A 27,861-nucleotide genomic window follows, 5' to 3' on the forward strand; every position below is an offset into this window, starting at 1 on the left:
TGTTCCCATGTCCAAGGTATGCTAGCTTTCCTGGTTTCCAGCCTCATTCATCTCCCTGAACTAGATAAAATGTTTTCAGGTCGAAATCAAGGAGACTTTACTGTATATTAATTATAGAAGCAGGATTTTAGCCATGTTACAGGACTTGAGGTTTCCAGTTGAGATGGTAAAGCCATCTTCTTGGGCAGTGGCCGCCGCCACTGCTGCTTCATTCCTGATTCTTTGCAGTCATGTACTAGGATCCTAGTATCCACATAAGGGTTTGCTTGGGATTATTCTCAACTCTAAAAATGCCAAAATTATTTTTCAGGATTTTGGAGGCTGCAAGATGTTCCCATCTCACTGATGCTGGTTTTACACTGCTAGCACGGGTAGGTAAGGTTAATTTTATTTATATTCCACCCTTTTCCCCAAGTAGCTGAGAGCATTTTAACCATACATCAGCTCTTGGAGGCAAAGGATAGCAATTTGCTAGATACCACTTAGCACTATAGCATTTTTAAAATGTGGATCTCACAGGTAGATGTTTGTAATATCAGACTACAAGAGAAGCATCTCTTGCTGTTTGGGAGATGGACTAGATAACCCTAGAAATGGTTGTGATCTTGCTTTTTGCCCCAACTTTGCATAAGAGTGGAGCTGACTTACTTATACTGATCCAATATCCTAGAAACAGTGACTGGATTAACAACCTCCTGATATTTTGAGGGCTTATTTAGGTGAGACAAAATGACCCCAAATTGTCTCATATGTTTTCTATTTGCATTTTATAATTTCCAATATAGGCGTATTCTCTGCAAGTGTGAAAATGTCACAGTGAAAGTCTAAGTGTACTATTGTTTTTAATTGTGGAATATCTGTTCTGATTTTTAGAATTGCCATGAACTAGAAAAGATGGACCTAGAAGAATGTGTTCTGGTGAGAGCCATTTCTGTTCAAGGGCTATACATCCTGTCCAGTGAAATGTATAAAATTGGCATTCTCAATTTCCAACATGAACTTGGCTGGTTACAGAAAATATTTTGCTCAGCTTTGCATTAATTGCTGCTACATATAATTTATTTTTTTCCCCTAGATAACTGATAACACATTGATACAACTTTCCATTCATTGTCCTAAACTTCAAGCATTGGTGAGTTTCTCTTTATTTGTGTTTGTAAAATGTAAAATTCCTTTCATTGCTTTCTAGGGAGTTCTACTTCATCTTGTTGCTAGAGGAGAGCTGGAACCAGAAAATGTATAATTGGTGTTTCTACTATGCAGAGCACAGACAGACGGCGCTTTGTATGCTGTTTAAACAAAATAGTAGGTGCATGTTAAAAGCAGAATTCTGTGCCGTTTGTATAAAATCTGAATATCTATCTTTGACTGTCCCAATGACTGACAGATGAAAGGAACTATGTCAGCACCGAAGTTCCCCTCTGGAACAACTCTGGAACAACTCTGGAAAGCAGGATAGTAGGGGATGGGTTAAACTACATACACACTTTGTAATAACATCAATAATGCTATTTCCTTTAGGGCTGTTTTGCTATGTAGTCTGGGTTAATTGACAACTATTGCAGCCAATGAGAATGAACCTTTCCTTCTTCTAACTCACTTCAGATGCCTGTGCTGTTTGGGTGGTAGATGCATTAATATTCATTAAATGAGAACTGCACAGATTGCAGAACTTAGGTGGTTGAAGGGCGTAATGTACTACAAGATCTTCCACATGGGCTGAGTGGGTAAACCTGATGAGATTCAAGATGGTTCTTTGGTTTCTCACACTTCTGATGACTTGCTAGTCTTTTTCTAATTTATTTATTCATTTGAACTTCCTATCACATCAGCTGGTATCACAATATTTAACCTCAGAAGTAAGATACTCCCTTTTTTTAAAAAAAAAACAACAGGATTTAACTCAAGGTACTTGAAAGCATAGGCATTAACATGTTTATATTAAAATCTCATTTAATTTTAAACCAGGTTATTTTTAAAGTAGCACACTATAATTAACTTTTTGCAATTCAGCACTGCAGGGAATGTTACTCAAAAGGCAAATGCTGTCCAAAACAGCAATATAGGAAAAAAGACAGGCAAGTAGTACTGACTGGGCCAGAATACACTATTCCCTGGCAGTGGAAGGGCATTCCTAATGGACAGGGAAAGCCCTTGCATCTGTACTGAGATAGGGTAACTGTTAAGGACTTCTCCTCTGGGTGGAGCTGACCATTTCTCCAGATTGGCCCTACCTTGCAGAGGAATAGGACTCTGGCTGTAATTACTTTTGCATATTCTAGTGTTTCTTTTCCTAGAATGTTGTCATCCTTAGTGAGAAAAGGAGTAACTGAGACCGTTACAGAAATATTAGTGAGATGTGATTTTTTTCCCCCCTTCTTGGTTTCAGAGTTTGTCACACTGTGAACTGATCACAGATGATGGCATTCTCCATCTGAGTAGCAGCACATGTGGTCATGAAAGACTCCAGGTACTTGAGCTGGACAACTGCCTTCTAATCACAGATGTGACCCTAGAACACCTTGAGAACTGCCACAACTTAGAGAGAATTGAGCTGTATGACTGTCAGCAAGTCACCCGTGCAGGCATCAAAAGAATAAGAGTATGTATTGTGCAAGTGCTCTGTGGGGCAGGGCCTCAACATTGTTTCATGGGAACTTGTCATGCATGAGCTGTTCTTCATATCATATGTACTGGGGCATAGTAGAGTGCATTTTTTACCTATGTTCAGGATAGGCCACTTATGCTGTATAGCAGAATTTTTTCCCCCCTTCAGCTACTGTTCAGCAGGGGGGCGGGGGGAGAGAATGGCAGGTGGCACCTGTGGAGGTTCATGAACTTAGGACAAAAGCTGTCATGAGTAATCTTGCTATTATTGCTCCTTTAGTTAATACAGGGCATCTGACTGATCTTGTTGCTCATGTAATATTTCTACAGCAGATCCTCACTTTACAATGGTAATCCATTCCACAGATTTCATGGCGTTGTGATGTGAGCCCAATTACTAAAAACATGTGATGTTTCAAGACCTTAGAAGTCTGACTTTCTGCCACAGAATTCAGCTATTTCTTAAACTAGTTGCCTTTTAAAGGGCTATGGTTATTAAGCCAGTATCTTTCCCTCAATACATACAGCCAAAATGTTAAATGGTGCTATTGCCTAAAATGCTACCATATGCTTACTTTGCAGCACCTATTGGCTTATCATCACTCATGAGATCTTGTTGACCACAATTGTGAGTCTGTCATAGAGTAAATAACTTATTGTATAGTTAACCTTGTTTTACTACAGTCCATTATAAACACTGTACTACAGTAAAACCATTTGTAAGGTAACTAATCAAACTTTCCATAAAAAATGATTTTTCTATCTACAGGCTCATCTACCAGATGTGAAGGTTCATGCTTACTTTGCTCCAGTAACTCCACCTCCTTCTGTAGGAGGCAATCATCAACGACTCTGCCGATGTTGCATTATTCTTTGAGTGAAGAGCTGCACTGAAAGTATGGGAGCTGTTTGATAAAAGGAAATATCAGGGTATCGTCTCTCTCTCCCCCCCAGGGCAAACAATGCTATTTAGTTCTGTACTGATTGAGTCTATTGTAGACTTACAGAAATGAGGTAATATTGTTGTTTTGGCTGCTGTTGCAGTTGGCAACATAGTACTATTTGGTGTGTAGATTTGAGAGTCAAATTACTAGATTCCACTGGCTGAAGTTGTTAGACACCAGTAGGTAGAGGCATTTGTTTCTGGTAAGATCAGATTACAGCCCAAGTCTTACTGAATATGACAGGCTTATTTCTGAATAAAATAAGTTTTCAAACACCTCTCCCCATAGGAAAACCCCATTAGTAGTAGCTCAAATTTACACTGGACAAAGGAAAAGTAAACTTTGAAAGATGTGAACAAAATGTATTTAAGTGCTAGAACATAATTTTTTTATGAATTAAAATTTTCAGAGATAAATTTCACCTGAAAAAGAAGTGCAGCTTTAAGCAAATTACACCATTCTCAGAAGTTGTTATAGGCCTTTTCTACCCAAGACCATGTAACAGCCCTATTATAAGTGTTAGAAGGGTTTTGCTGAGACAACATTGAATTAATTTGTACAATACATGCAACCATGAGAAAAGTGTAATAGTTATTTGTCCTGTGGGATGCCCCCTTTGAATCCCATGCTGTAAATGCAGTATACTAAAATCTTAATTTAAGACTTCCACCTACAATCATTTAAGCAAACCCCTCCAAATATCACAGAATGTCACTCATAATACAATACTCCCTAAAATATTTAAGGAGCAGTCATTGTTAGTTGCACATACCTGAATCATTGCAGATTTCACACTGAAGTTTCTAGGGCATCCTCTTTGCCTAGAAACAGACACTTCTGTTCATACTACCATCCTCTTCTTCAGTACTTCTGCATTACCACAGACTTCTGGCCTCTCCCCTTTAGCACCAAGAGGATGCTTGGCCACAATACCCTGGGCAAGGTGCATTGTAAGAAATGGGTGGGGGAGGTCAACATTGATACCATAATTGGAAAGAATTCCCTTTCCTCCACGCACCCCTGCTCTTTGCCATTTGATGGTCTGCATTTCATACTCAACTGTATATGAAATGCAGAACTCAAAATTCATAATTGTTTGCAATTAATCATAATTGTTTGCAATTAGACATTTGTTTCACTGATTGGAAATGTAAGACTGACTAGTAGCCAGCATAATCAAACTTTATCACTAACAAACCTTTGTAATTATTTGAAGTGAATGTTTAACACAAGTAATAGAGTTGTACTCCCAGGTTGAAGAGTATAGCATTCTGACAACAGATTATATTTAACTGATTTAATGCAGCTAAGGGATAAAGTCACCTAATTGGGAAGATGGGAATGTATTTGTGGGAAATGTATTGGAATATAGCTTTATATTTATGTTAATACTATTTAGAGCAAGATTTTAAATGGAAATTACATAATCATTAACCAAATACCACAAAAGATATACACTAATACGGCATTGAGAGAGCACCAAGATATTCCTTCAAGTGCTATTGGGGAAACTTTCTACAGCAGCACCTATATCTGTAAGATTTGCTATCTAAGTTGTCAATTTTTCATTAGTCTTTTTCAGACTAAATAGCTTGTCAAAATGAAACTTTCAATGTGTGACTAAGTCAAATGTTTATGAATTCATGTTAAACATTCTTGCTCCAATTCAAATAATTTGGTACAGGATACTATTTAAATAAAGTCAGCCATAATGGGTCTGGCTTCAGTCATTTCAAAGCCAAAAAAAGTAAATGAATGCATGCTTCAAGCATTACACTGAAGTTCAATACAGTGTACAGCTTACCCCCATCCGATGCATATTTGCACAAGTTCAACTACATGTGCTTAGTAAATAAGAGAAAAACAATTTAAAGTAATGTAGTGATTCTGCTGCCCTTCCACTTACTAAATACCTGCCCTGGAGTAAGCCTGTGATTGGAGAATGAAGCTGCTGTTCTCTCAGGCGGTTTCAGTTCCTGCCTGCCTATTCTGGTTTTAGAGACAGTATGTACTCTAGAGGCAAGGGATTTTCAAGGTAATTTTGAGTATATGCACTTTTAGCTTCATGTACCAACTCTGAAACATGACTCTTGCATAAGAGACAGGGTGACTATGCATTATTATCTCAATTAATATATCAGACTGTTATCTCACACTCTCCTTTTAACAGTTTTTGTAAGGAGTAAAATATTTATCTTCAACCAATACTTTAGAGTAACCTGCACTTCCAACATATGCAGAGATTTGACAAGAAGCAAACTTAAGAAAAAACAGTTATTGGAAAATGTTTTTACTGAAATTGAAATGTGTACATCTTATTTAAAAACAAAAGCAAGTTGCTGGTGTCATAATTAAATCCAAGTGAACCAAACTACTATACAGCTTTTAGAATTTAGACTTTTTCAAAGCTTCTCCACAAATTTGAAAAATGGTGCTGAGATGACATTAAGTCAATACGACACCAAAGTACAACAAAAAATAATTTATAAAGCAAGAAAAGTCTCAAGATACTTAACTAGGCTCAAAACTCCCCTCCCCATCAGTGCAGAATAATCTAGGTTGTAGAAAGGAGGGAAAGCAAGCATCATTCTAACTCATGTAATTAAAAGATTTTAGAAATACTAGTTTAGGCATGTCGTTCAAGCATAATTAAAAATGGGAATGACATTAAAAACAGTATTTGACATGCTGCTGGGGTGGGTTTTTTCATTCTCAAATGTTCACACCACCATTCTTCAACCATTTGATAAAGGGAAGGGGTACACCATGGTGGTAAAGCACTTGTATGTGTACCTCTTAAGAGGTGTAGTACCTATATGTATTTATACAGTATATCATCAAGTACATATACCTCTATCCTTGGACAGTTGTATCTCATCTTCAGCTAACATGTAAGAATGTTTTTGCAGTTCACTCATTAAGATGTGCAATTATCAGTCAAGTATTTGGTTCTATGGAAGAGGCACTCTAACAATGATCTTTCCATAAGAAGCAGAGAAAAAAGTGGCAGTTCGCACAAGTATGATCATGGGAAGATAGTGCCCTGCAACTCAAAGAAGAAATAACTGGTGATTTTAGTGTTTGAAGGATTTATGATTTTTACTTAATGCTTCAATATTGTCCCTCAGTGACATTCCCTTTTTCTCTGAGGAAGTCCCAACACACTGGTACTTTTGTTTTTAAAAAACCCCCAAACCCACTGAACTACAACAGTGTTTCATAGAAAAAAACTAAGACATGATGCACAGGCAGAACTTTTCCAATGAACCTGTTACAAAGCAAAATATTGTACCTTGCAGGATTTATATGAATCCTCAATTAGGTACCAATGCTAATGCATTCTGTTGCATGCTTAATTTTCATCTGGCCTGGACTTAATAAGTCCACCTCTGACATTTACACTTCTTACATTCACGCTTATACACAATTTACACAGAGGATGCTGTTTTGACAGCTGTACTCTCAAAACCCAAAACCTGATTGCTATCATCTTTACTACTTGTCTCCACACAAATTACTATGTGCTCTGCTAACACCAAAAAAAATAAAAACAGCATAAAGGTACAAGCAAGTAACAGACAAACTGGCACAGAAAGGTAAATGCCCAGAATAAGTTTACATTCAAACTGGATACAGTGTAATAGGAAAGCAGTACTGCTTCTAGAAACTGCATCTACTGGCCATAGCTTGCCTTATTTCAGAAGGGCAAACACCTTTGCTTATTTTTTTCCTCCATGCCTGTACATAAGCTGTCATGGCGTTTATACCTCTTATGAGGACATTTGGCTATGGCAGTGATAAGTTCATCTACTAAATAGCTCATTAGAAAGGTCATCTTGTGTTTTCAATATGAAACATTCTATATGGTGAAGTCAGATCCCTGAAGAGACTTGATGATGCTTGTCATTCTTGAGCCATGACTTCATTCTATACTGGAGTATCAGTCCATAGCTATGGCAACATCACTTCAAAATTATATGGAAGCCTTCGCCATTTTCAGCTGTTGAAGCAAAAGTTTTATCATTAAAATGAATTTTTTTCTATGTCACACACAAAAGATCAGTTTCAAAAGGAAAACGTATTTCTTATTTAATGTTTATATAATATTGCCAAAATATAAAAAGCTGTTCAACAGTGCTTCTAGGGCTCACTGCAAAACTACAGAGTTATAACAACCTGAAACCCTTTATTTGGTGGCATCATGGACTGCAACTGATTTTCATTCTATTTTCCAGAAACTGATCTCATACTTACATTCAAGTATCAGTCAGTGACAGATTTCTAGAAATACTGGAAACTTATATTCCACATAATTTAAAGGACAGATAACACACCTTTTTCAAGTACAACTTTAGTTTCTGAATTTTTACCAAAAGAACATCTCCGTGCATATACTCCACGCAGCAAACCCTAGTGCAGTTTGTCCTAAATAGTACCTGTGAGTCAATATCCAGAGAAGCTGATACATGTCAGAGGGAGGGGAAGAGTGACCAGTTTACCTTTCAGCCTCATGGGCTTTTCAGGCAGATGCCCCGGGAGAGCTGAAAAGCCTTCATTCCACTAGTCACCACACACATAGGGGTTTGGATCCTGGGCAATGTGTTTTGATACAGGACAACCTAAAAGTTTCCTTTTGCTTTTATTTTAGATTAACTTCATGGAATTACCACATGTGGCCACAAAGCCAGAGTGCTTAGTTACGAGGGTTGCCCAGAAAGTAATACACCACATTTTTTTCCTCAGCCTACAGTAATGGTACGAATGCGAAACTTTAGATACACGTTATTTGAATTTTCAGGAGTGCGCACACAAATTTTTGGTTTCTTCAGACAGATAGCGTAGCTGCAGCAGTGTTTCGAAATGGCGTCTGTAAGTGATGTACGTTACAAGCAGCGTGTCGTCATTGAATTTCTCACTGCGGAGAAAGAAACTGTTGGGAACATTCACAAACGTTTGTGTACAGTTTATGGAGAATCTGCAGTCGACAGAAGTACGGTTAGTCGCTGGGCACAGAGGGTGAGGCCATTAGAAGGCGGTTTGGCAGAGCTCCAAGATTTGCAGCGTTCGGGGCGGCCATCCACGGCTGTCACACCTGACAAGAAGCAGCTTGCTGATGTGCTAATTCTTGAGGACCGACGCATAACGACTAGGCAGTTGGTGCTGAAGCTGTCAATCAGCAAAGGAAGTGTGGATGCAATCATCTGTGCTCTTGATTACTCAAAAGTGTGTGCACGATGGGTTCCGCGCTGTCTTACAGTGGACCACAAATCTCTCAGAAAAAACATTTCTTCTGAGTTGCTGAAACATTTTGAAGATGAGGGGGAAGCGTTCTTGTCCAGGATTGTGACAGGTGATGAAACCTGGGTTCACCATTTTGAGCCCGAAACAAAACAACAGTCGATGGAATGGCGTCATCCTCAATCTCCACAGAAGAAAAAATTCAAAGCAACTGCTTCCGCCGGTAAGGTCATGATCACTGTGTTTTGGGACTGTGAGGGCGTCATACTCCTTGATGTGATGCCAAGAGGTGGCACCATTAATTCTGAAGCTTATGTGAAGACATTAACCAAACTCAAGAAGCGCTTCCAGCGACTTTGGCGCCATAACAACCCAGGTGAATGTTTGATTCAACATGATAACGCTCGGCCTCACACAAGTTTGAGGACTTTGGAACACATCACTAAACAGGGTTGGACTGTGTTACCCCATCCACCCTACAGCCCTGACCTAGCTCCCTCAGACTTCCACTTGTTTGGGCCATTAAAGGATGCCATTCGCGGAAGACATTTTGAGGATGACGAAGAGGTGAATCGCACAGTGCAGAAATGGCTTCGTGACCAGAACAAGGAGTGGTACCGACAGGGCATACATGCCCTTGTGTCTCGGTGGAGGAAGGCCATAGAACTGGACGGAGATTACGTGGAAAAATAGGGAGCGTAGAAGAAACATCATTCTTTCTTGTGTGTAAGTTTCACTGTGTTCAATAAATAATTGTTGAAGAAAAAAAATGTGGTGCATTACTTTCTGGGCGACCCTCATAGATACATACATACATAACTACTCAAAATGAATCTTACTAACATTTGTATACAAACTAATCAATAATATGAAGTAATAAGTCTTTGCTAACTTTCTCAATAGCCAACACAGAAGATCCCTAATTCAGGCAGAATATGACCACAGATACGAGTTACTTGTAGACCACTCATGGAACAAACAAATAAGTGTCAAGGTCACAGAGCTGAAGATGAACCAGTAAAAATGTCCTTGAATAAAGTATCTTGGGACTATGCGTTCTCTTCAACATTACCAGGCTTGTTGGGGGAAAAAAGTCACTGATCAACTGAGAAACCTGTCTGTGCTGATGGGTCACTCTTTTCAGTAACAGAAACTGAAGTGTGTTCTTTTTTCATTGGAAGCCTAGGACAAAGATGGAAGAGGTGGTGGTGTGGACTCCTTAGAGGGGTCACCTATCCATCCACAAACTATGCAGGGTTGGATCTGAAAGTATCCCCCAAATGGTGAACCTGTTCCTTTAAGTCAGGGATCTCTAAACGTTTTGGCTGAAGGGCTGCATCAAATATTGGGCACAGTGTGGAGGGCCGGAAAAAAATTAAATACAAAATTTAAATAAATACATTAGAGATGGAACTTAGATGAATGAATAAATGAGTGGGCTAAAATGTCCAGGACTTCTCCAAGAATGAACACAGCCCAAGAAATAAAGCAAACACTTAAATGGACCCCCCTTCCCCCACCCCACAAGCACAACTCTGGTTGTGTTTGGTCAACTGGGCCAGAGGCTCTCAGGGAGTCAGAGGCTGGGGTTTGGAGACCCCTGCTTTAAGTGGAGTGCAATCCCCACCTGAACAAGTCAATCACTACTAGGGTGGTGGGTCTTCTGATTAACAGAGCCATTATTTTGTCAGGATTTAAGAGTTTATGTTGTTGATCCTTCCAGGATACAGCTTGGAGGGGGTGTTTAGTTCTAAAGTGAAGGCAGCTTCCCCCTCCCCTTTTAAAAAAGAACTGACAGATACTGACACTAAGAGTTAAAATAGACTGAAAACTGAGGTAATGCTTTTTGGCACAAGAAAGAAAAAGACAAGGCTGAAGTAACTCTTTGGGGAAGCTGCTGAAGGGGCTAACCAAAAAGAAACTAGGGGATTGCACATTGTTCTCACTCTTGAGGCACACAGGGTCTCCCCTACTTGAGCAAAGGAGAACTTTTCCAAACCTTTAAAAGCTTCCAAAGGTAGCTCTGCAGATGGGCAGAATTCCATTACGCGTGATGCAGAGACCACAAAGAAAAGTGTGGGGCTCTCCTTAATTGGCATGTAGTGACTACCCTCTGGTACCATCTTTCTATTTTTTTCTGTTGGTTTCCCTTTGGTTCCATTTGTTAAAGTGTATGTTACATGTAGTTTCAATTGTTATTGCATCTCCTCCAGTTTCTATGAGTTCTTCTGCAGCTACAGCATGTTCCATGACAGAACTTCATCTTACTTCCAGAAAGTGGACAAGAGGTGTTAGTCACTGCAGAATTACACTCTGAGAAAACTTCCACAATATGTCCACTTTTCCTTTCAGTAGTTCATGAGTCAAACTGCTTTTGACATGCACACAGATGAAAATGTAATGGGGTTGTTGGGCAACTGCTATAAGGAAATATATAAATACTGTTATTAATCATCATCATCATCATCTTGCAAACAGTGCAAAACATGATTTTGGATCACACCCATTATCTCCCACACAAAAACCTCACTACACCTGCACAGTAAGTTAACACAGCCACAGTTCACCATAGAGTGGTCAGAACTATGGAACCTCTGCCTTGTAAAAACCAAAGCTACTAATTCCGAGTCTCAGACACTCCAGATCACAGTCAACATGTAGGTTTTGTTTTAGCTTCATTAACGGCATACCTTTTATTGTGGTAACTAAGAAGCAGCTCTCATCTTCAAAGTTTTGAACCATCTAGGAAGAAACAGAAATACCATTTCCTGATGACAACGTGCAGTTCACACAAAGGTATCATAGGGAGTTGGGCATCTTTTTCCATAAGCATCAAGCTGAACTTTTGATTCATTCCTCTTTCCATGTCTAACTCACTCTGCTGCTCTTTGTGTCTTCAGGTGCTGTCAAAAGTGCAGTGCTTCCAGGTAAGGTTAGCACCATATTAGACACAAAGCTACTGTTTTGCTCAACGGAATTAAGCAGTTACATAGCTTAGGTGACTCACAGTCCAATCCTATGCATGTCTACTCAGAAGTGCCATTAGAGTCAATGGGGCTCACTCCCAGGAAAGTGTGGATAGGATTGGGCTCTCAGTCTGTTAAAACATGGCCACATTTTACACATGCACACTGTATTAGGAAACCTGGCCACAAGGACTTGGGCACCAGTGACCACTTGGAGCAGCATATCCAAGGGACCAGTGGCAGGCTTGGATCCTCAGGTCAAAAGGTGGGGCTGATTTTTTTGAAACAGTTATACTCCATCCATTAGGACCCTCCCTTGACAATCAGATAAAAGTCAGGGAAAAGGCACACATACCAGCTACAAGCAGCAATTAAAAGTCCTTCAGAAGGGAAGGATTTTCACTGTGTACTTAAAAGGAGTCATTTTGTTTCTTACACAATGCTGTAAACTCTTAATTCATCTTTTGCTTTCTAAAGTACTCAACTACAATTACTTAGATTAATCAGACCAAGTGTAATGTACAATTTTCACATTTACACTTAAAAAATTCCATGTACCATAAAATGTTTCTGGCACAATTTCTAAGGGTAAATGTTAGCAAGTGCCAGCAGAATCAAATAGTTGTTTTACCATTAATTTTATTGCTATTTTGATACAGGTGACTGCCTTGAGTTTTCACTGAGAAAGACAGGCAAGGTTCTATAAACTGAATAACTAAAATCAGTGCTGCAGAAAAAAATGTCATTGTATCTCATGTAAAAAAAATTCATTTTTCTGTCCTCAGTTCCATTTGTTTGTCCCTCGCATACTAGTGGCAACCATGCCCACTAAGCTCAAACTTGGACATCAGTTGTATTCTTTTAGTCAACATCTGAATGTATAATCAGAATCCTCATTCCAAATCTCTGAATAAAAATGTAACATTTAGTTTACCTGATCACTGACAAGAATATGAATGCCAGTAGGACCTTGTCTGTAAACCTGGTTAATCTGATGTAAAGGAATATTGAACACCAAAGCAAGCTTGCGAGTGACTTCTGAGGCAGCCATTTCTTCCAAGTAGATTGCATGATAAACTAAAACACAAAAGGTCTTTAAGTATTCAAACATAGATTTTCCTCACTGTTTCTTTTCTTTTTTAATAATAATAATACAGGTATTTATATACCGCCTTTTTTGGTCCTCAGATTTCTCCTCAAACTTTAATCCAAAGCGGTTTACATAGGCAGGCTGTTCTAAACCCCCGTAGGGATTTTTACAATTGAATAGTTCTAATCTTTCATAGAACTCATTCCAGCTGGATTCCTTCCCGGTCTGGCCTCTCTCTGGCTGCTTTGCCTCCCATGCTCCACTTGACAGCAACTCCTCTCTGTCACTGAGGGTCAGCTCATCAGTATATCAGCGTGTTCTCAGATACTTCCGATACTTCCGGTTGTTCCAAACTGGCAGCCTCAGATCTACAGAATTCAAGGCGGCAGCTCTACCAACTGAGCCAGACCTCCTGCCTTTTCTTTTGTGAAGTTTATTGGAATCTTATTTCAAATCAAAATGGTAGACGGCAAAACACATGAGGAACACACTCTCTTCCACTTTAAATCTTGTTATAGCTGCTGTTTGCATCATTCAACCTACTGTTGTACTTTCCACTCCAACTCAATCTCTCAAACATACCGAACATAACCTTAAGCCTCATGTCTACTGCCTAACAGAGCCCAGAATCATAATCTAGGAACATCATGACCTTTTCATAGTACTGTGGAAGCAATTTAAGACAAAATCTTTTCTTTCTGAATAGCTCTCTACTACTTCTGAGTAGAAGTTCTAGCTCTATTAAGCAGAACCAGTATTATTTCCAAATCTCAATTACAATGCACTTAATGGTAACTGAAACTGACTTTTTCTGTGATAAAGTCATAGTTTGCATCAGAGGTAGAAGAGGTACTTCTTTCTCACGGCTGGACACTTATGAAATAAAACTTGCAGCACCACACTGAGTACATGTAGCTTTGTTTCTTGCATGTGTAGTTATGCAAATAATTTCACAAAGGAGGAGTATCTGGAAACTTGATCACCTTCTTTGACATCCTGAAAGTCTGCTCTGCTATTTTGAGAAACTGAAAGTCTGTACTCCTGAAACTTAAATTCATTGTTCTTTATGCTTTTCTTGGATGATATTATGAACAAATGTTTTCCTTCCTCTCTTTTTACACAGCTGAAGTCCTCAAATGTTGGCTTGGTTTACTAGCCAGCCTCTATTTGTGCACTCCCATAAGCTCACAGAGTAGATGCAAATAGAGGGCTTGGGGGAAAACAGAGATTTCTTATTTGCATTAGATAGCAAGCAACAGGAAAGACCCTTGTTCCTTCTTACTTTCACTAAATTACAGCACAAATGAAAGAAAATCCCATCTCTCCCTGAACCTTCTAGCTTATACAAGGATGTGAAAAAAGACGGCAAGGTCTTATCTCATTTGAACTGAGGCATGGAGAAAACTGAATGTCATGCGTTTCCTCCAGTTTCTTACCTTCTCTAAACTATTGTACGTACAAGAGCTTTGGGAAGGGATGCATGTTGCAGGGCATCCTTGACACAAGCACCTGCCTTAGGGAACTGGATTTGTGGATGCTTGGTTACATGCTTCTTTAATAATCTTTGTTTACAATCTGAACACCCCAAGGCGCCTACTGCCATTCTGTATGCTTGGACTACTAGGCCCTTAAATTTTTGCGTAGGCTTCCCTATCCAACTTGCCAATGTGCTTCTTAAACCATAGTGTCTTCAACTAAGCACAACACTTAAAATGTGAGCTTAGAAGCACACATTTACCTCATGATTTGGACAGCATGCATATGTTAATGCAGCCTAAAATGGCCTCTGCTTTTTCTGTCAAAGCATCATATTGCCAGTTCATGTTCAGACTGCTATTTGATACCACCCCTCTGCCTGTCCTGCATTTTATGCTTGGGCCCTTAACCCTTCATGCAGCACTCTGCCCTTGTTACACTTCATTTTACTGTTGTCAGCCCACATCTCAAGTACCTCAGAGTTGTTTTGGGTGTTCATTTTCTCCAATTGATTCACAGTTTCTCCTGTTTTGTTATCTAGATGGTTTTTTATAGATTTTAAATGAAGATGTTGATCCTTATCAGACCAAAAACAAACCCTGAGAACCCACATTTCTTTTGAGCTTAATGCAGATCCATTTCCTAACAGTTTATCAGTCACTGTCCACTTTCCAGCTTTCTGTAGAAAGACGTCATGTGAAATCAGATCAAAACTTTATCTAAGTCTAATCTATACCAAAAGCACATCACTGGTTTGCTAACTTCTTTATCTTAACAAAACGAGACAACTATACAGGTTTGACATATGATCTTAGCAAATCAATGTGAGATTGTGCAAGTGACATCACTTTCTACTAGGGGCTTGCTATATCTTTGTTTATATGCTCCAAATATCTTTCTATTTATCCAATTAGATGAACAGCCTTCAGATAAACAGGCACTCTCCAACTGGTGTCTACAGTTCCTAGATTTCCCCTCCTATCCATTACAGAGTGATATTGGTACTATAACATTCAAATGTTTTTGCCCACTATAAATATCCAAAAGAACTAGCAAGGTGGCTGTGAGGGATAATAAACTGCTTTCTTCTGATATAAAGGAACAGTAAAATGATAAAAAGATACTTGTTCCTACCATATATTGCACCATTCCTGCTCTCTCCACTGCCTGAGTCCTGAGGCCTTTCCAGTTGAATATTTCTTGATTGCTCCTGGCATACGTAGATTGTTAGACGTGGCCTAACAGACCTGGAATTTCAAATACAAAACATCAATCTCCCTGTACAGAATATAGCGGATGTACATCCATTTTATTTTACACTATTCTTTAAAAACTACTCAAAATCTGATGCAAACTATTAAAGATTGTTTAGTCTAATGACTAATCTCAGAACTACTGAGATTGTCTGACGCTGGTGAATTAATCTTGAAATTTAAATTAAAGCAATTAAGTCACTGATGTATGGTGCAATTTTGTAATATATCTACTGGAGTAGCAGAAGTAACAGCAAGTTAACATCATCTATTATGCCAGCTTAATTCATAGTTAGAAATCGGCAATTGTTAATATTTAGTAGCCATGACCTCAAGAACTTTAGGTTGGTTATAGCTCACCTAAATGAGAAGATTTGTCTCTTGGCAACAAACCCATCCGTCTTCAAGAAATCAGTACTGCCCAACTGCATTGCTACCAGTCTTACAGTCTACCTTTGAGCTCATCAGTGCCTGCATCATATCTGTGGCCTGCCCTGAAGGTGTACAACAAAACATTCTTCTTTTGAGCACAGTACTTCTGCATGAGCTCACACAGGCATATGCCAATTGAAAATCTAAATTAATATCTCCCAAATCCCTCTAGTCTAAGACAGACTTTCTTAAACAACTGAAACAAGTGGAGCCAATCTTGACATAGTATTTACCTTGATTTAAGTGCATTATATAGCCGAATTCCATCAGCTGGACCACAGATTTGTACCAGATCTTCTCTTGTCAGCTTCAATAAATCAGCACCTACAAATACATACAGGATGCTTTATAAATGAGAATGAAAAGTCTAGCAGCTGGAAAGCAATGCTGCTATCTAGAGACATATCACACTGTTGGCAATATTTGTGTACAGGTAACCAGTAACTTTTTAAGATATTAATCTGGCTTTAAGGAATCTAAGCAAAAATAAGTTTCTTCAGCTATAAACATAGGCTTCCAGCTATTTTAAAAGTTAGTGATTACATACAATCAGATTGCATTCCATACCTTAATTTAGAGCACATTTATACACATGTAAATCCAATTAGATGAACAGTAAAAGTATTTTATAAATGATACAATAAAATATAATTTAAGAAAAAACAAAAAAATGAATGGTTACTGTATCAGGACATACATTCCTACCTAGCTGATATTCTACCGTAACAGCCACCTTTTATAGCCACTCCATAAGAGGAGCGGCCATAAGAGTACATTCCATGGCCATGGAATGTACAGTATAGTACAGCACATGGTCATAAATTCCAAAAGATGCTTTCAAGCAGGGGGCACTAAAGCATCCATTTGAATGCACAGCTGACAGGAGATGCACACTTTTAAAAGTCTCAATACCTGAGAAATTTGAGAACAGCCTCGTATAAGTGGAAAACCTATGTTTAAGCAACCATTGTTGGGATTCTTGGATTGTGGCTGATGGATGAAGTTGCTGCAAGAAAAAGAAATGCCACTATTACCTCTGCAATATCATGTATACACTCGCTCCTTGACTTACCCGCAGTTGACTTGAGTTAATTCAACTACACATACTTGGTAAACAAACATAGAAAAGCAACAAGGTAAGTAGTGCAAGAAATTCTGCCTGTCAATCTACTTACTAAATGCAATCTACTTACTGACTGCCCTGACAGCTCTTAAGCGGTATGGAAAGGAGTGGTATAAGCATGAGATTGGAGAATGAAGCTGCTGTTTCCCCAGTGTTCTCAGTTCTTGCCTGCTTCTTTAAAGAGACACTACATATTTTTCAGTTGCAAGGAATTCTGAAGGTACGTAATTTTGAGTATATGCTATTTTGGTTTTATACTCCAACCCTGGAATGTAAGATGAGGTGCTACCGTAATTTAAAGTTAGTGAAATGAACACTGTAGAAGAGAGTTTGGGCAGCATAGGAACCTTCAGGTTTTAGAAGTAGCCTCTCTCTGAATGCCAGATGCAAGGGAGTGTAAACAGGATACAGGTATCTTGCCTGTGTGTGCTCCCAGAGGCATTTGGTGGGCCACTGTGAGATATAGGAAGCTGGACTAGATGAGCTCCTGACTTGATCCAGCAAGGCTCTTATCTATTTAATGCATTCTTATACCACCTTTCTCACCGTGAAGGCACTCAAAGCAACTTACAACCACTAACTCGCTACAATAAATAAGTCAGTACAGGTGGGACCTCGGTATCCATTGATTTGACTCACCACTGATACTGAGGTCTACCTTTAAATGCCTTGTAACAAGGAAAAAAAGCACAAAAATTTAATTTCCTACTTTCACGCTGTTAAATAATTAGAATTTCAATTCCATTAGATTCCACTATTCACCCCATTGTTCCACCCTTGCAACAATAGAGGAGCAAGTAACTTAGAAGTAGGTCTTCAAAGCTATTTTTCCACTGATTTGGTATTCACTTTTTTTTTTACCCACTAGGGCAGTGGTATTCAAACTGGGGCATCGTAACGCCCCAGCCTGTGGGTCCTGGCCTCTGCTCCCTTAAGGGGCGGGGGCAGCCAGGAGACAGGGGAAAGGCAGCAGATCGCAATGCTCAGGGGGGCTGCAGGGGCTTGGGTGCACTTGCCCAAGCCTCCTGCAGCCTCCCGGGAGTGTGGGGAGCCCTGCGCAACCTTCGGCAGGGCTCCCCAGGTCAGGAAAAGTGAAAGCGGAGCGATTGTGCCCCGCTCTGCAAAACTGGAAGCAGAGCACAATCGCTCCGCTTTCCCTTCTGCAGGGGTCCCCAGGTCAGGGAAAGGGAGAGTGGGGCGATCATGCTCCGCTTCCACTTTTGCTGAGGCAGAGCAGATCGCTCCACTCTCCCTTTCCCTGACCTGGGGTGCCCTGTAGGCGCTTGCACAGGACTCCCCACACACAGGGATGGCTGCTGCAGGGACTGGTGAGTGCATCCCAGTCCCTGCAGCCCCCTGAGCAACGCGATCCTGGGGATCGCGTCACTGCCTTCCCCCTGCCCGCTGCCTCCCCCCCCCCCCCGTCCCCGCAAAGACTTACTGCGGGTTTTAAACTCCTGGAGAGTTTGAAAACCACAGCACTAGGGGTTCTGGAATGGAACCTCAGTGGATAACGAGGCACAACCTGTATGTTTTTAAACTGACACTCACCTCACCAGATGCTTGAGGAATTCCATCTCCTTGGTGATTTGGAGATGATGAGTTACTAGACAAAAAAATGAGGAAGGAAAAGTTCAAAGTAATTTCATTTTGATTTTACAAGGCTTTGGATGTAGAGGGGCACCTCTCAGCTACTTTCCTATCAGTTGTTTCACAGAGCAAACACAAGCTACTGCTTAAACGTTCTAAAGGTTAGAAAGAAGTTGAATAGCCACCAGGGAAACTGCTTCCAGTGCATGTGGACTATTTTAGGTGCATTTCCCTGTCAGCAACTCTTGCACTTAAGCTCCCCTGGGAGCAATTTCACAGTTATATTATGAACAATTCGGCTTCTCAGACGTGAAAGAATATTCCATTGTAAACCTGGACTAATCAAGCTTATGTTGCTTTGATGTATATCCTCATCACCAACTGTGGAGCCCTGCAAAGTCCCTAGGGCTCCCCATGCGCCCCCTCTTCAGAGTCTCCCAGAATCATTAGCAAGCCCAGACCCCCCCACCACCACAACACATTCCTATATCAGATTAGTTAGTCTTCCTCACCTCACACCTTTTGCCAAGATGGGCAGGAAAAGTATCATTATCCAAAGTAAAGAGAAACAAATACCCATGAGAAAAACACCACAAAAGAGTTCCACACCACTCTTATTTTTCATATATTGGAATGTACCATTAGTAACAGGGTTTTTACAATAGTCTTAAACATTATTTTGAACTTTGAATTGGACTGAAGATGACATGTAGAATAGAAACATACCTGTCTGGGACACTGTAAGTACTATGTGGAGTAGAGGTAAATGTTGGTGTTGGTGTTGGGCTACTGTTCACAAAGGCAGTAGTAGGTGCATCAGGCCATGGGGAGCACTAGAGTAAAGAGAAACATTAAATAGCAGTTTTACCATTAAAGTTGGGCATCATGCTGCAGTAACATAACTCTCATTTAAAAAACCCCTATAAGTTTCAACCTTCATTTATCTTTGCTGTGTATGCCTAACTCCAAGATCATTTCAACAAACACTTCTGTATTTTTCCTGTTCTATGAGGGCAGTGATTTGCTGCCCTAAACAATGAACTAATAACCAATGAACTAATAAACAAACAGATTAAGCTGACTCATAAAATAGTCAAATCTGCTCTTGTACAATGTAGATAATTTAAGCCAATCTTCAGTGAATTACACAAAATTCAGTGATGTGATAAAGCAAGATACATTTACATTTGTTCAAAGTTTTGTAATCAATAATCTAAACACACTTTCAATAAATTGAGATTCCTTCAATTCTCATATTAAGCAACCTTTCATTTCCAATTCTTTTTGAACTAACAGAAGACTTTTGCAGACAGAAATTCTCTTTAAAAACTACATACTTTAAAAGGCAAGTTACACAGCACAGCAATAATAATTTTCCTAAATTACAGATTTTGCTCATGTAACAGAAGATTGTGATTATTATGCCCCCTATATCAACTAGGCACTGTAGAAACAATTAGGAGTACTACCACACCTCCTCCAGGAAAAGAAAAAATGGAACAGCTGAGTATTAACTGCGGCAGAGCGTGGGAGTAACTGGTCAAGCATACTCAGAGCTGCTTTTCCACTCCTCATTTACAAGATGGACTTGTCCCAATCCTAGGACAGCAAATACAGGCATCCCTGTATCCAAGGGGGATAGGTTCCAGCTGACACTGCAGAAACAGGAAACTGCAGATAGCAGCAAACCCTACAAGAAGTAATTCACAAATTCCCCCCATCACGCAAATGACTTATCTGTTTCTGGTTGCAGCCCTCCTGCCACTGACTCCTATATCTCCCTGTCTCTGCACTGTCTGCAAACACTAACAGGAAGTGGGTTGGATGGCTGAAAACACAACACTAAACATCATGCTATTTTCAGTCCTCCAACCCCGCTTCCTGTTAGTATTTGTTAGTATTTGCAGCAGCACAGTGGCAGATAAGTCATTTGTGCAATGGGGGGGGGGAATTTGTGAACTGTGCTGAAGTAAAACTGCACATATGGGGGGATACCTGTATACATCATGACATTCATTTGCAAAGGTTTACATTGTTTACCACCAAACCTAGGTTGTGAGGTTTTCAGTTCTCCTTTTTAAGTTTATATACCTTTTAAAAGTATAGTTAATTACAGCAAGGTATCACAAAGTAGGAATGTTTCTGTAGCTTTGATATGTTCAAGACTGGTATTGGTTTGGTTGTAACGTATTTTGTGTTATATTGTAATAGTTATTGATTTCAATATACTAACAATTAAAACCTGTATTTGTTTTCAGTTTATAACATACACTAATTAGATATTTTTGTTGTATCATTTTCAAAATTACAGCAATTAACAAGAAGTTAGAATTCAGCTGAAGCTAAAGTAATTATCTTGACTCAAAAGCAACTGTGTTCCAATGAAATTGCTTGTAGTTTAAAAAAAAAGCTACACAGAGAATTCCTCCTAAAACGTTCAGTATCTATTTAAGGGTTTTGGGTGTTTTTTTTAAAATAGATTACCCAAAAATAGTTTTTTGTTATTGTTAATAGTTATTTGGTAAATAACTACAAGAGTGAACTATTTGGTAACTAAATACCAAAAATAGGGTGCGAATTTTCTTTCTTTTTGGAAATTGGTAGGAAGGAAAAAATATTCCTTCCTACCTATTTACAACCCAATCCTGAGCTTCCCCGGTGCCCGCTGGAGCAGCTGCACCAAAGCAGCCAGAAGTCATTTGTGCAATGACTTTTGTCTCCTTCCCGCAGAGAAAGCCCCAACCCCACAAAGGGGCTTCTTGAGTCTGCGTCAGCTATCTTGGTAGCACAGACTTGAGATACTCCGTGTCAGGTTTTTAGCGCGACATGGAGTTCAGGATACACTGGAGTAGAGCTCTGCTGATTCCGCCCCCCTCCTGCCCGTTCCTCTCCCACCCCAGAGGCTGCACTTAATCCCAGCAGAGGCACATCCTCCTCCTGTCAGCGCACTCCTTGCTCACCAGGTGCCATAAATGTGCTTTACAGCACATTTTACAGCGCTCAGCGCTGGGGCTAGGGCTCAGTGCCAGTGCTGGGCCAGTTTAGAATTGGGCCCTGATGTAATGATTTGTAATGTAAAGATGTAGTGTTTTCATACATTACATCAGCACTCAGTTTGAATTATCTTTTTTAAGCAGTGCATTTAACCTTGCCTTGGTGTGGTGGGGCCATAAAAAAAACATTTCCACTCATATTTCACAGTTGGCAGCACTGATAACCCTCATCTTTCCAGAACCAGGATTTCTTCAGTTGTGTCTCTGCATGTGTGAAGAGTGAAACTATTTTTTCCTTGTGAGGTGCGCTGACACCCTACCATTACTAAAGCGTTACTGTTTCAAGATACAGGTCCAGCCTATTTATACACGGATTTTTTTATACACAGATTTGACTCAACATGAATGGCCCAAATGAGAAGGAATGTGCTGATCCTTGTAGAAGGGGAAAATGCACCCCTTAATCGGTTTAAAAAACTGAACAGTTGTATTGGAATTGCAGAAGATCTGGCGAGGAGGTAGATGCGGTATCAGCAGTGGCCCCTTTAAGGGTAAAACCTGGGCATCCAGCAGAGTGTGCTGCACAGCTGCAGCCACTTGAAGGCAATAGGCCCCTCAGGCATAAAAGCACCTGCTGAAGGGAGAGTTTGGTGTGGGTAGCAGAAGGAAGAAAACTTGAGGAAGGACAGACTGCATTAATGGACTGATGTGTGAATGAACTTTGGAAGCTGCTGCAGCAGAAACTACTGAAGACACTAAGACGGATGTTTGGCTGCTGTGCCCAAGACCTGCTGAGGACCAAGGGGCTGCTGTGGTGGCTGGAGGCTGCTGGCAGGAAGGAAGACCTCTGTAGGTTAAACAGGCGAGCTACCCTGGTGGTGGGGTCTAGCAGTACTGCAAGGCAGAACCAGGGTCTCCTTTGAGGAAAGGAGAGCTAATTAGCTAGAAGTGGGCATAATTCTCCAGGTGGAGCTTGGAGTGGGAATCTGGCAGAACAACAGTCCTTTAACAATAGCCTTGTTAATGAGAGGGGGGGACAGCTGGCTGACAATCCATCATTCCTTCTCTCTCCAGCAGAGGGATCCCTTCCCCTGACACTTGAAAGAAAGGTGATCATTTTGCATTGGTGAAGGGAGGGACTGAGTGAAGTGCTGATGGATTGTCTTCTTAATGACTCTTATCTTACATCACAAAGGTCATCAAGGCTGTTTTTAAATCACTGGAGCAAAGAAACTTTTTTAAATTGATTTGCTATAGTGTGTTTTTTGTCATCCACTTGAGTGCTTGGAATGGAGCCCACGTGAATAATTAGTCTCAACGTGTACACATTTTAAATATTTTTTCTATTTCTGGAATACAGATTAAGATGAATCCCCTGCACTTGCCCTCCTTTTCCTGTGTATTTTTGCCTGTCTCCCAGTATTTTGGGCACTTTTGGCTCTCCAGCAGCAGTCCGTGCTATTCAGTTGCTGGGATCAGCTTACAGACAGCTTTTGGCCATTGTTGGAGACACCATGAGCCACTGCAGTTGATCAAGTGATCATAAGGTGAGAAAGTGTAACAGCTTTAATAAATGTGTGTAATAAACCTCAACAAGATGCTTGTCAATTGCACCGTGTCAAGATACAATATCAGGTGGTGAATCAGAGTAATGAGTAATGGTGATGTTTACCAGAAACAACCTTCTCTTTCAGGGTTTTGTAGTGACTCCACACATTTTTCTAGGATTTCCATTTTTATTGGATACTATGTATATTCCTGTACAGCTTTACTGAATAATTAAAAAATTTTTTTATTAAATTGAACACTTTTTTAAAAAAAATGAACGTAAGGAACAGATGGGCCCCGATACCTACGGAACCAGTATCCATGGTTTCAGTTATCAGATGTTTCATGGATATTGGTGGGCACACTTCTTAAACAAAAGGGAAAGTGAGGGGAAGGTTTAAAAATTGCTTTCTTGACCTTATTGCAGCAAAGTTGCTGTGTTTTCAGGGTTACAGGCAGCCTTCCAAGCTGCCTGAAGCCTCTTCCATGTTGCTCCATGGAAGAGGCTGACTGCAGCCCTGAAAAATGCTGCAGTTTCACCGCAATAAGGTAAAGAAAGTTATAGTTACCCTTCATGTTCCCTTTCTCTATAGTTTAACCTGAAGTTTCCCAGTATCTGTGCGGTGGTGAAGGTCCAGAACAGAAGCCCCGCAGACACCAAGGCATGCCAGTACGAAAAAGCCTTCATTAATGAGTAGAGGAGTATGTACAAGAAGCTACATTAAGAGATTAGAAAAGATAGTAGAATTTTCTCTGCTGGGTGTTCCAAACCCTACCGTACCAAGGCAGGATTAGGGTAGCTAATAAAAATAAAGATTTAGTGTGTCAGTAGCTTTTAAGCCTTCTGAAGAGCTCAGCATTGACTTCCTTGTTCTCTATATTAAAGATGCTTTCCTCTCAGATATGTTTTATTTCCAAAGGAGTCAATCGTTCACACATATGATCACAACAGTCTATTCAAGACTGCTCTTTCTCTCCCTCAGATTCCTATGCTAATGCCAGTTAACTGGATAACGCAGATTTCAACTTCTTGGTATTTCATGACAAAAAAAATTACTGATTTGGCAATAGCAACCAACACCTACAAAAGCATTCATTATAAAGCTACAGAAAGATCAGGTGAAATCAACCACCCTTCTCAATATAATCAGGATGGGAGAACTTCAAGAAAAGTCAACCAGATCTATGAGAATAGGGGAGCCAACACCTACTTTGTCACATGTTTATCAACGATTCTACATAACAGATTTCACTGTTGCAGTTTTTCCTATGACTTTGTTATAGCCCTGAAGAGGATCTGTGCAAAAGCTTGAATGAGGCAAAGTTCGTACACGTTGGAAAGGGCTATGTTATGACAGTGTGGATTTGCCCACGATTAAATAAAATCTGGTTTCATTTCTTTGCAAGTGGGGATTGTAAGGGAAGCTGCCTATCAGAATTTCTACCTTGATATAGGATCTTAGAACTTCTTGACAAGCAAGCACTGCAGAAGAAGAAAAGCAAGGAAAGTAAAACTGAAGCCAGTGTCTAAAGCCACACCTACCTACAAGCCCTCATCAGGAACATCTGGATAGTTCTTGTTGACTTCTACAGAAGTGGCTAAGGATTCTGGTAAGGTGCCTGAACTAGGGCCAGAATGAACTCTACTAACCTTTGCCAAGACCTTGAGGAAGAAGGCAGTGCACTTTAAAAAAAGAATACTGTATATATTTGTGCATAAGTTAAAAAAATTATGCCCTAAAATTAAATGGGCAGAGTTATACACAGGTTAATACGGTAAATAAGGCTTCTAAGAGCAGCTGCCTGGTGAGGTGGGGGTAGGACTGGGCTGAGAAGCAGGATGCAGGGAGATGGGGGAAAGGCAGAATTTTACTTACCCGTAATTGTTCTAAAGCAGCAACAGAAAGCAAACAAAAAAGGTAGCCATTTTAGTTTCTTCAAATAGGAAGAGAAATGAAGGCGCTTATGGCAACTGTAGTCTATATGAGGGCTGCTGCTATGGAAGGGCAGCACTGTACTCCTCACAAAGCCTGCAACTCCCGTAAGCACCTTCATCTCCCTTCCTGTTTGGAGAAGGTTCTTGCTTCTTGTAAGAAAAATGGTCTGAAATGTTTAATTCTTGTATTGAATATTTAATTTCCAATAAATTGCAATTAAATTTTGACAAGTCTAAAATAGTGGTTTTTGGTTCCCAGGGGAAACTTCTCTTGATCCTTTGGAGGGAAGGCAATCCAACAGGTTAAAGTATTCAAGTATGTGGGAATCCTGTTTCATTGAAGCCATACTTGGTCATCTCGTCAGGCTGCTATTTGCTCAATTTATTAGCTCAAGCTACCCTGCTATTTTTTTTACACCTGCAGCAATTCTTATATCCCAGCAGCGGTACAGACCTTTAAGTCCAAGGTTCTGGCACGACTGTTGTTTGATATCCCTATCTGGATATCAGCTGTTTCCATCTTAGTAGAATGTGTTCAATCCAGATTGCTTTATAAGATCTTTGCGGTGCCTCACTGCATTCCTTATGTAGCACTGTGCCTCGAAGCTGGCCTGCATAAAATTGAAACTCTGGCCTGGCTAAGATTCCTGAGATTCAGGCTAAGAAACATCATGCTTGGTATTATCCTTGTTGATGTTACTCTTTCCCCAGGTCTAACTTTATTTTATAAAAGACTTCAGTTGCTTGGTCTATTGCCTGACCTGTTAGAAGGATTATCCATGCCTGCTGCTGACAATCTCATTTGGACCCGACTATTTGATATAGAGAAACAGGATTTACAAGCTGCAGCCTGTAAATCTTGTTCCCCTCTGTATTTTGATCTATTGTGGCCCTCTGATTTGGGGTTCAAGCGATCCATCTTTCATGTGTTTGCCTCAGATTTGTAGAGCCTTTACGTTTGCCAGGTTTAATATCATGTCTACGAAGGTGCTGAGAGCAAAATTTAATTGAGGAGTTCCCAATCATGTTCTTGTGATCTAATCTCAATTGAGTCTTTGACCCATGTGTTATTTTCCTCACTATACTGATTTACTTCATCAATTCCTATTCCCAATTCTGGAAAACTTTCGTGGATCGGATATTGACACTGTTCTGTACCTGCTGGATGGGAGAAATGAGTGTTACTTGTTATATGTTGCGAGATATTTGCTCTCAGTGTTGTCAAGGAATAAAAATTTTTATGTATTTCTGCTCCCCATATAGTGATCCTGAACAATGAGTGTTTTCAACCTTGATTGTTTTATCCCTCTGTATATTGTAAGTTTTTTTTATTTTGATATTGCTGTCATTTATGCCAATAAAGGTTAAATGAAATGAAAAAAATGGCTCTTTTTGTTGCTGCCTCAGAACAATTCCTGGTAAGTCAAAGAACTTCACACACCTGTACATTTTACCACCCTCCTGACTTACCCAAGGGTCATAGAAATTTCCATGATTTTGGCTCAAAACCAGCCTTTGATTTATCTATGAGGTCAGCTTATATTCAAGTATCTACGGTACACAGTGGGGGAAAAGATGTTTCTCACAAGCAAGCACACTGCAGGAATGGCTAACTGACATAAGCCAAGTATGGTCTCTGAAATAGTTTTAAAGTACATCAGGCATTATCCATCTCAAGGACAGATAGTGCGGATGTGTTAATGTGCCATGTGGTTGGGCTAGGCCAGTGAATAGTCTCTTAACTGCAACCAGAGGTGCGAAAGAATTATCTTTCCAGTCTTACCATTCTGCCCTGCAGTCACTGTTCGTTGCAGAGCCTAGTGCCATGGAGCCGCTTTTGCTGTATGTTGCCCGAGAAGACTTTGCACCCTGATTTCCTGGGGGAAGCGGCTCCCTGGCACCGGACTATGAGACAATCAGGCACAATGAATGGTACAGCTTTGCTACTGCTGCAGAGTGCCTAAGGGTTGGAGTTTGGAGACTCCTGGGCTAGGTCAATGCCCACGGCAAAGGAGTTGAAAATAATCCCTATATGAACTGACAGCATCAGCAAGGACATTTCAGCCCCAAGGGCCTAGGGAACTGAGTATGCCTAACTGACATCTAAGGAGCTGCTTTCATGTTATAGACATGAGAAGGTCCACTGTCTTATAGGTGTAAGAATGACTATTCCTCTACTTCAGTGGTTCTCAAACTCTCTGGGAGAGTTTGAGAGCCACTAAGTACTTGCGTGGGTGGGGGGGGGGCAGTGGCCCGATCCCCAGGATCACACTGTCCAGGGGGACTGCAGGGGCTTGGGTGCACTTACCCAAGCCTCCTGCAGCCTCCCCAGGCTATGGGAAACCCAGCACCACCTGCAGCAGAGCTCCCCACAGCAGTGAAAGTAAATGCTGAGCGATCACGCCCCGCCTCCGCTAAAGCTGGGCTCCCCACAGCCTGGGGAGGCTGCAGGAGGCTTGGGTAAATGCACCCAAGCCCCTGCAGCCCCCCTGGGCAGTGCGAGCCTGGGGAACGCGCCACTGCCTCCAGGCTCCCCCCACCCCTTAAGGGGGCAGAGGCCAGGGCTCACAGGCTGGGGCGTCGCGACACCCCAGTTTGAAAAGCCCTGCTCCACTTAATGAAGGTATATATAGCTTTCTTCTCAAGTGTCAGTTTTTTAAATAAG

General features: G+C 40.5%; 2 protein-coding genes across 4 annotated transcripts in view; one reads left to right on the forward strand and one right to left on the reverse strand.

Moving 5' to 3' along the window:
* FBXL2 (F-box and leucine rich repeat protein 2) overlaps window positions 1-5,760 on the forward strand; it is a 32,671-nt gene extending 26,911 nt beyond the window's left edge. Inside the window, exons 11-15 of the mRNA XM_066631145.1 lie at window positions 311-371; window positions 874-918; window positions 1,076-1,132; window positions 2,390-2,602; window positions 3,377-5,760. Coding sequence (XP_066487242.1) covers window positions 311-371; window positions 874-918; window positions 1,076-1,132; window positions 2,390-2,602; window positions 3,377-3,484 — 484 coding nt within the window. The 3' untranslated portion in view covers window positions 3,485-5,760. The remainder of the gene's footprint in view (window positions 1-310; window positions 372-873; window positions 919-1,075; window positions 1,133-2,389; window positions 2,603-3,376) is intronic.
* A 65-nt stretch (window positions 5,761-5,825) lies between these two features.
* The window catches only part of UBP1 (upstream binding protein 1), a 46,616-nt gene continuing 24,580 nt past the window's right edge, over window positions 5,826-27,861 (reverse strand). For 2 of the 3 annotated variants that reach the window (XM_066631143.1, XM_066631142.1), the window contains 8 exons: window positions 19,446-19,552; window positions 18,681-18,735; window positions 16,919-17,012; window positions 16,240-16,330; window positions 15,456-15,568; window positions 12,690-12,832; window positions 11,480-11,531; window positions 5,826-7,551 (listed from right to left, as the gene is read on the reverse strand). In XM_066631143.1, the coding sequence (XP_066487240.1) occupies window positions 7,514-7,551; window positions 11,480-11,531; window positions 12,690-12,832; window positions 15,456-15,568; window positions 16,240-16,330; window positions 16,919-17,012; window positions 18,681-18,735; window positions 19,446-19,552 (693 nt within the window). In that variant the 3' untranslated portion in view covers window positions 5,826-7,513. Of the gene's footprint in view, window positions 7,552-11,479; window positions 11,532-12,689; window positions 12,833-15,455; window positions 15,569-15,946; window positions 16,069-16,239; window positions 16,331-16,918; window positions 17,013-18,680; window positions 18,736-19,445; window positions 19,553-27,861 lie in introns of those variants that run through there. The other variant, XM_066631144.1, reaches the window with a different exon arrangement.

The sequence above is a fragment of the Tiliqua scincoides genome, chromosome 5 (genome assembly GCF_035046505.1).
Source record: "Tiliqua scincoides isolate rTilSci1 chromosome 5, rTilSci1.hap2, whole genome shotgun sequence".
NCBI lineage: Eukaryota > Metazoa > Chordata > Lepidosauria > Squamata > Scincidae > Tiliqua > Tiliqua scincoides.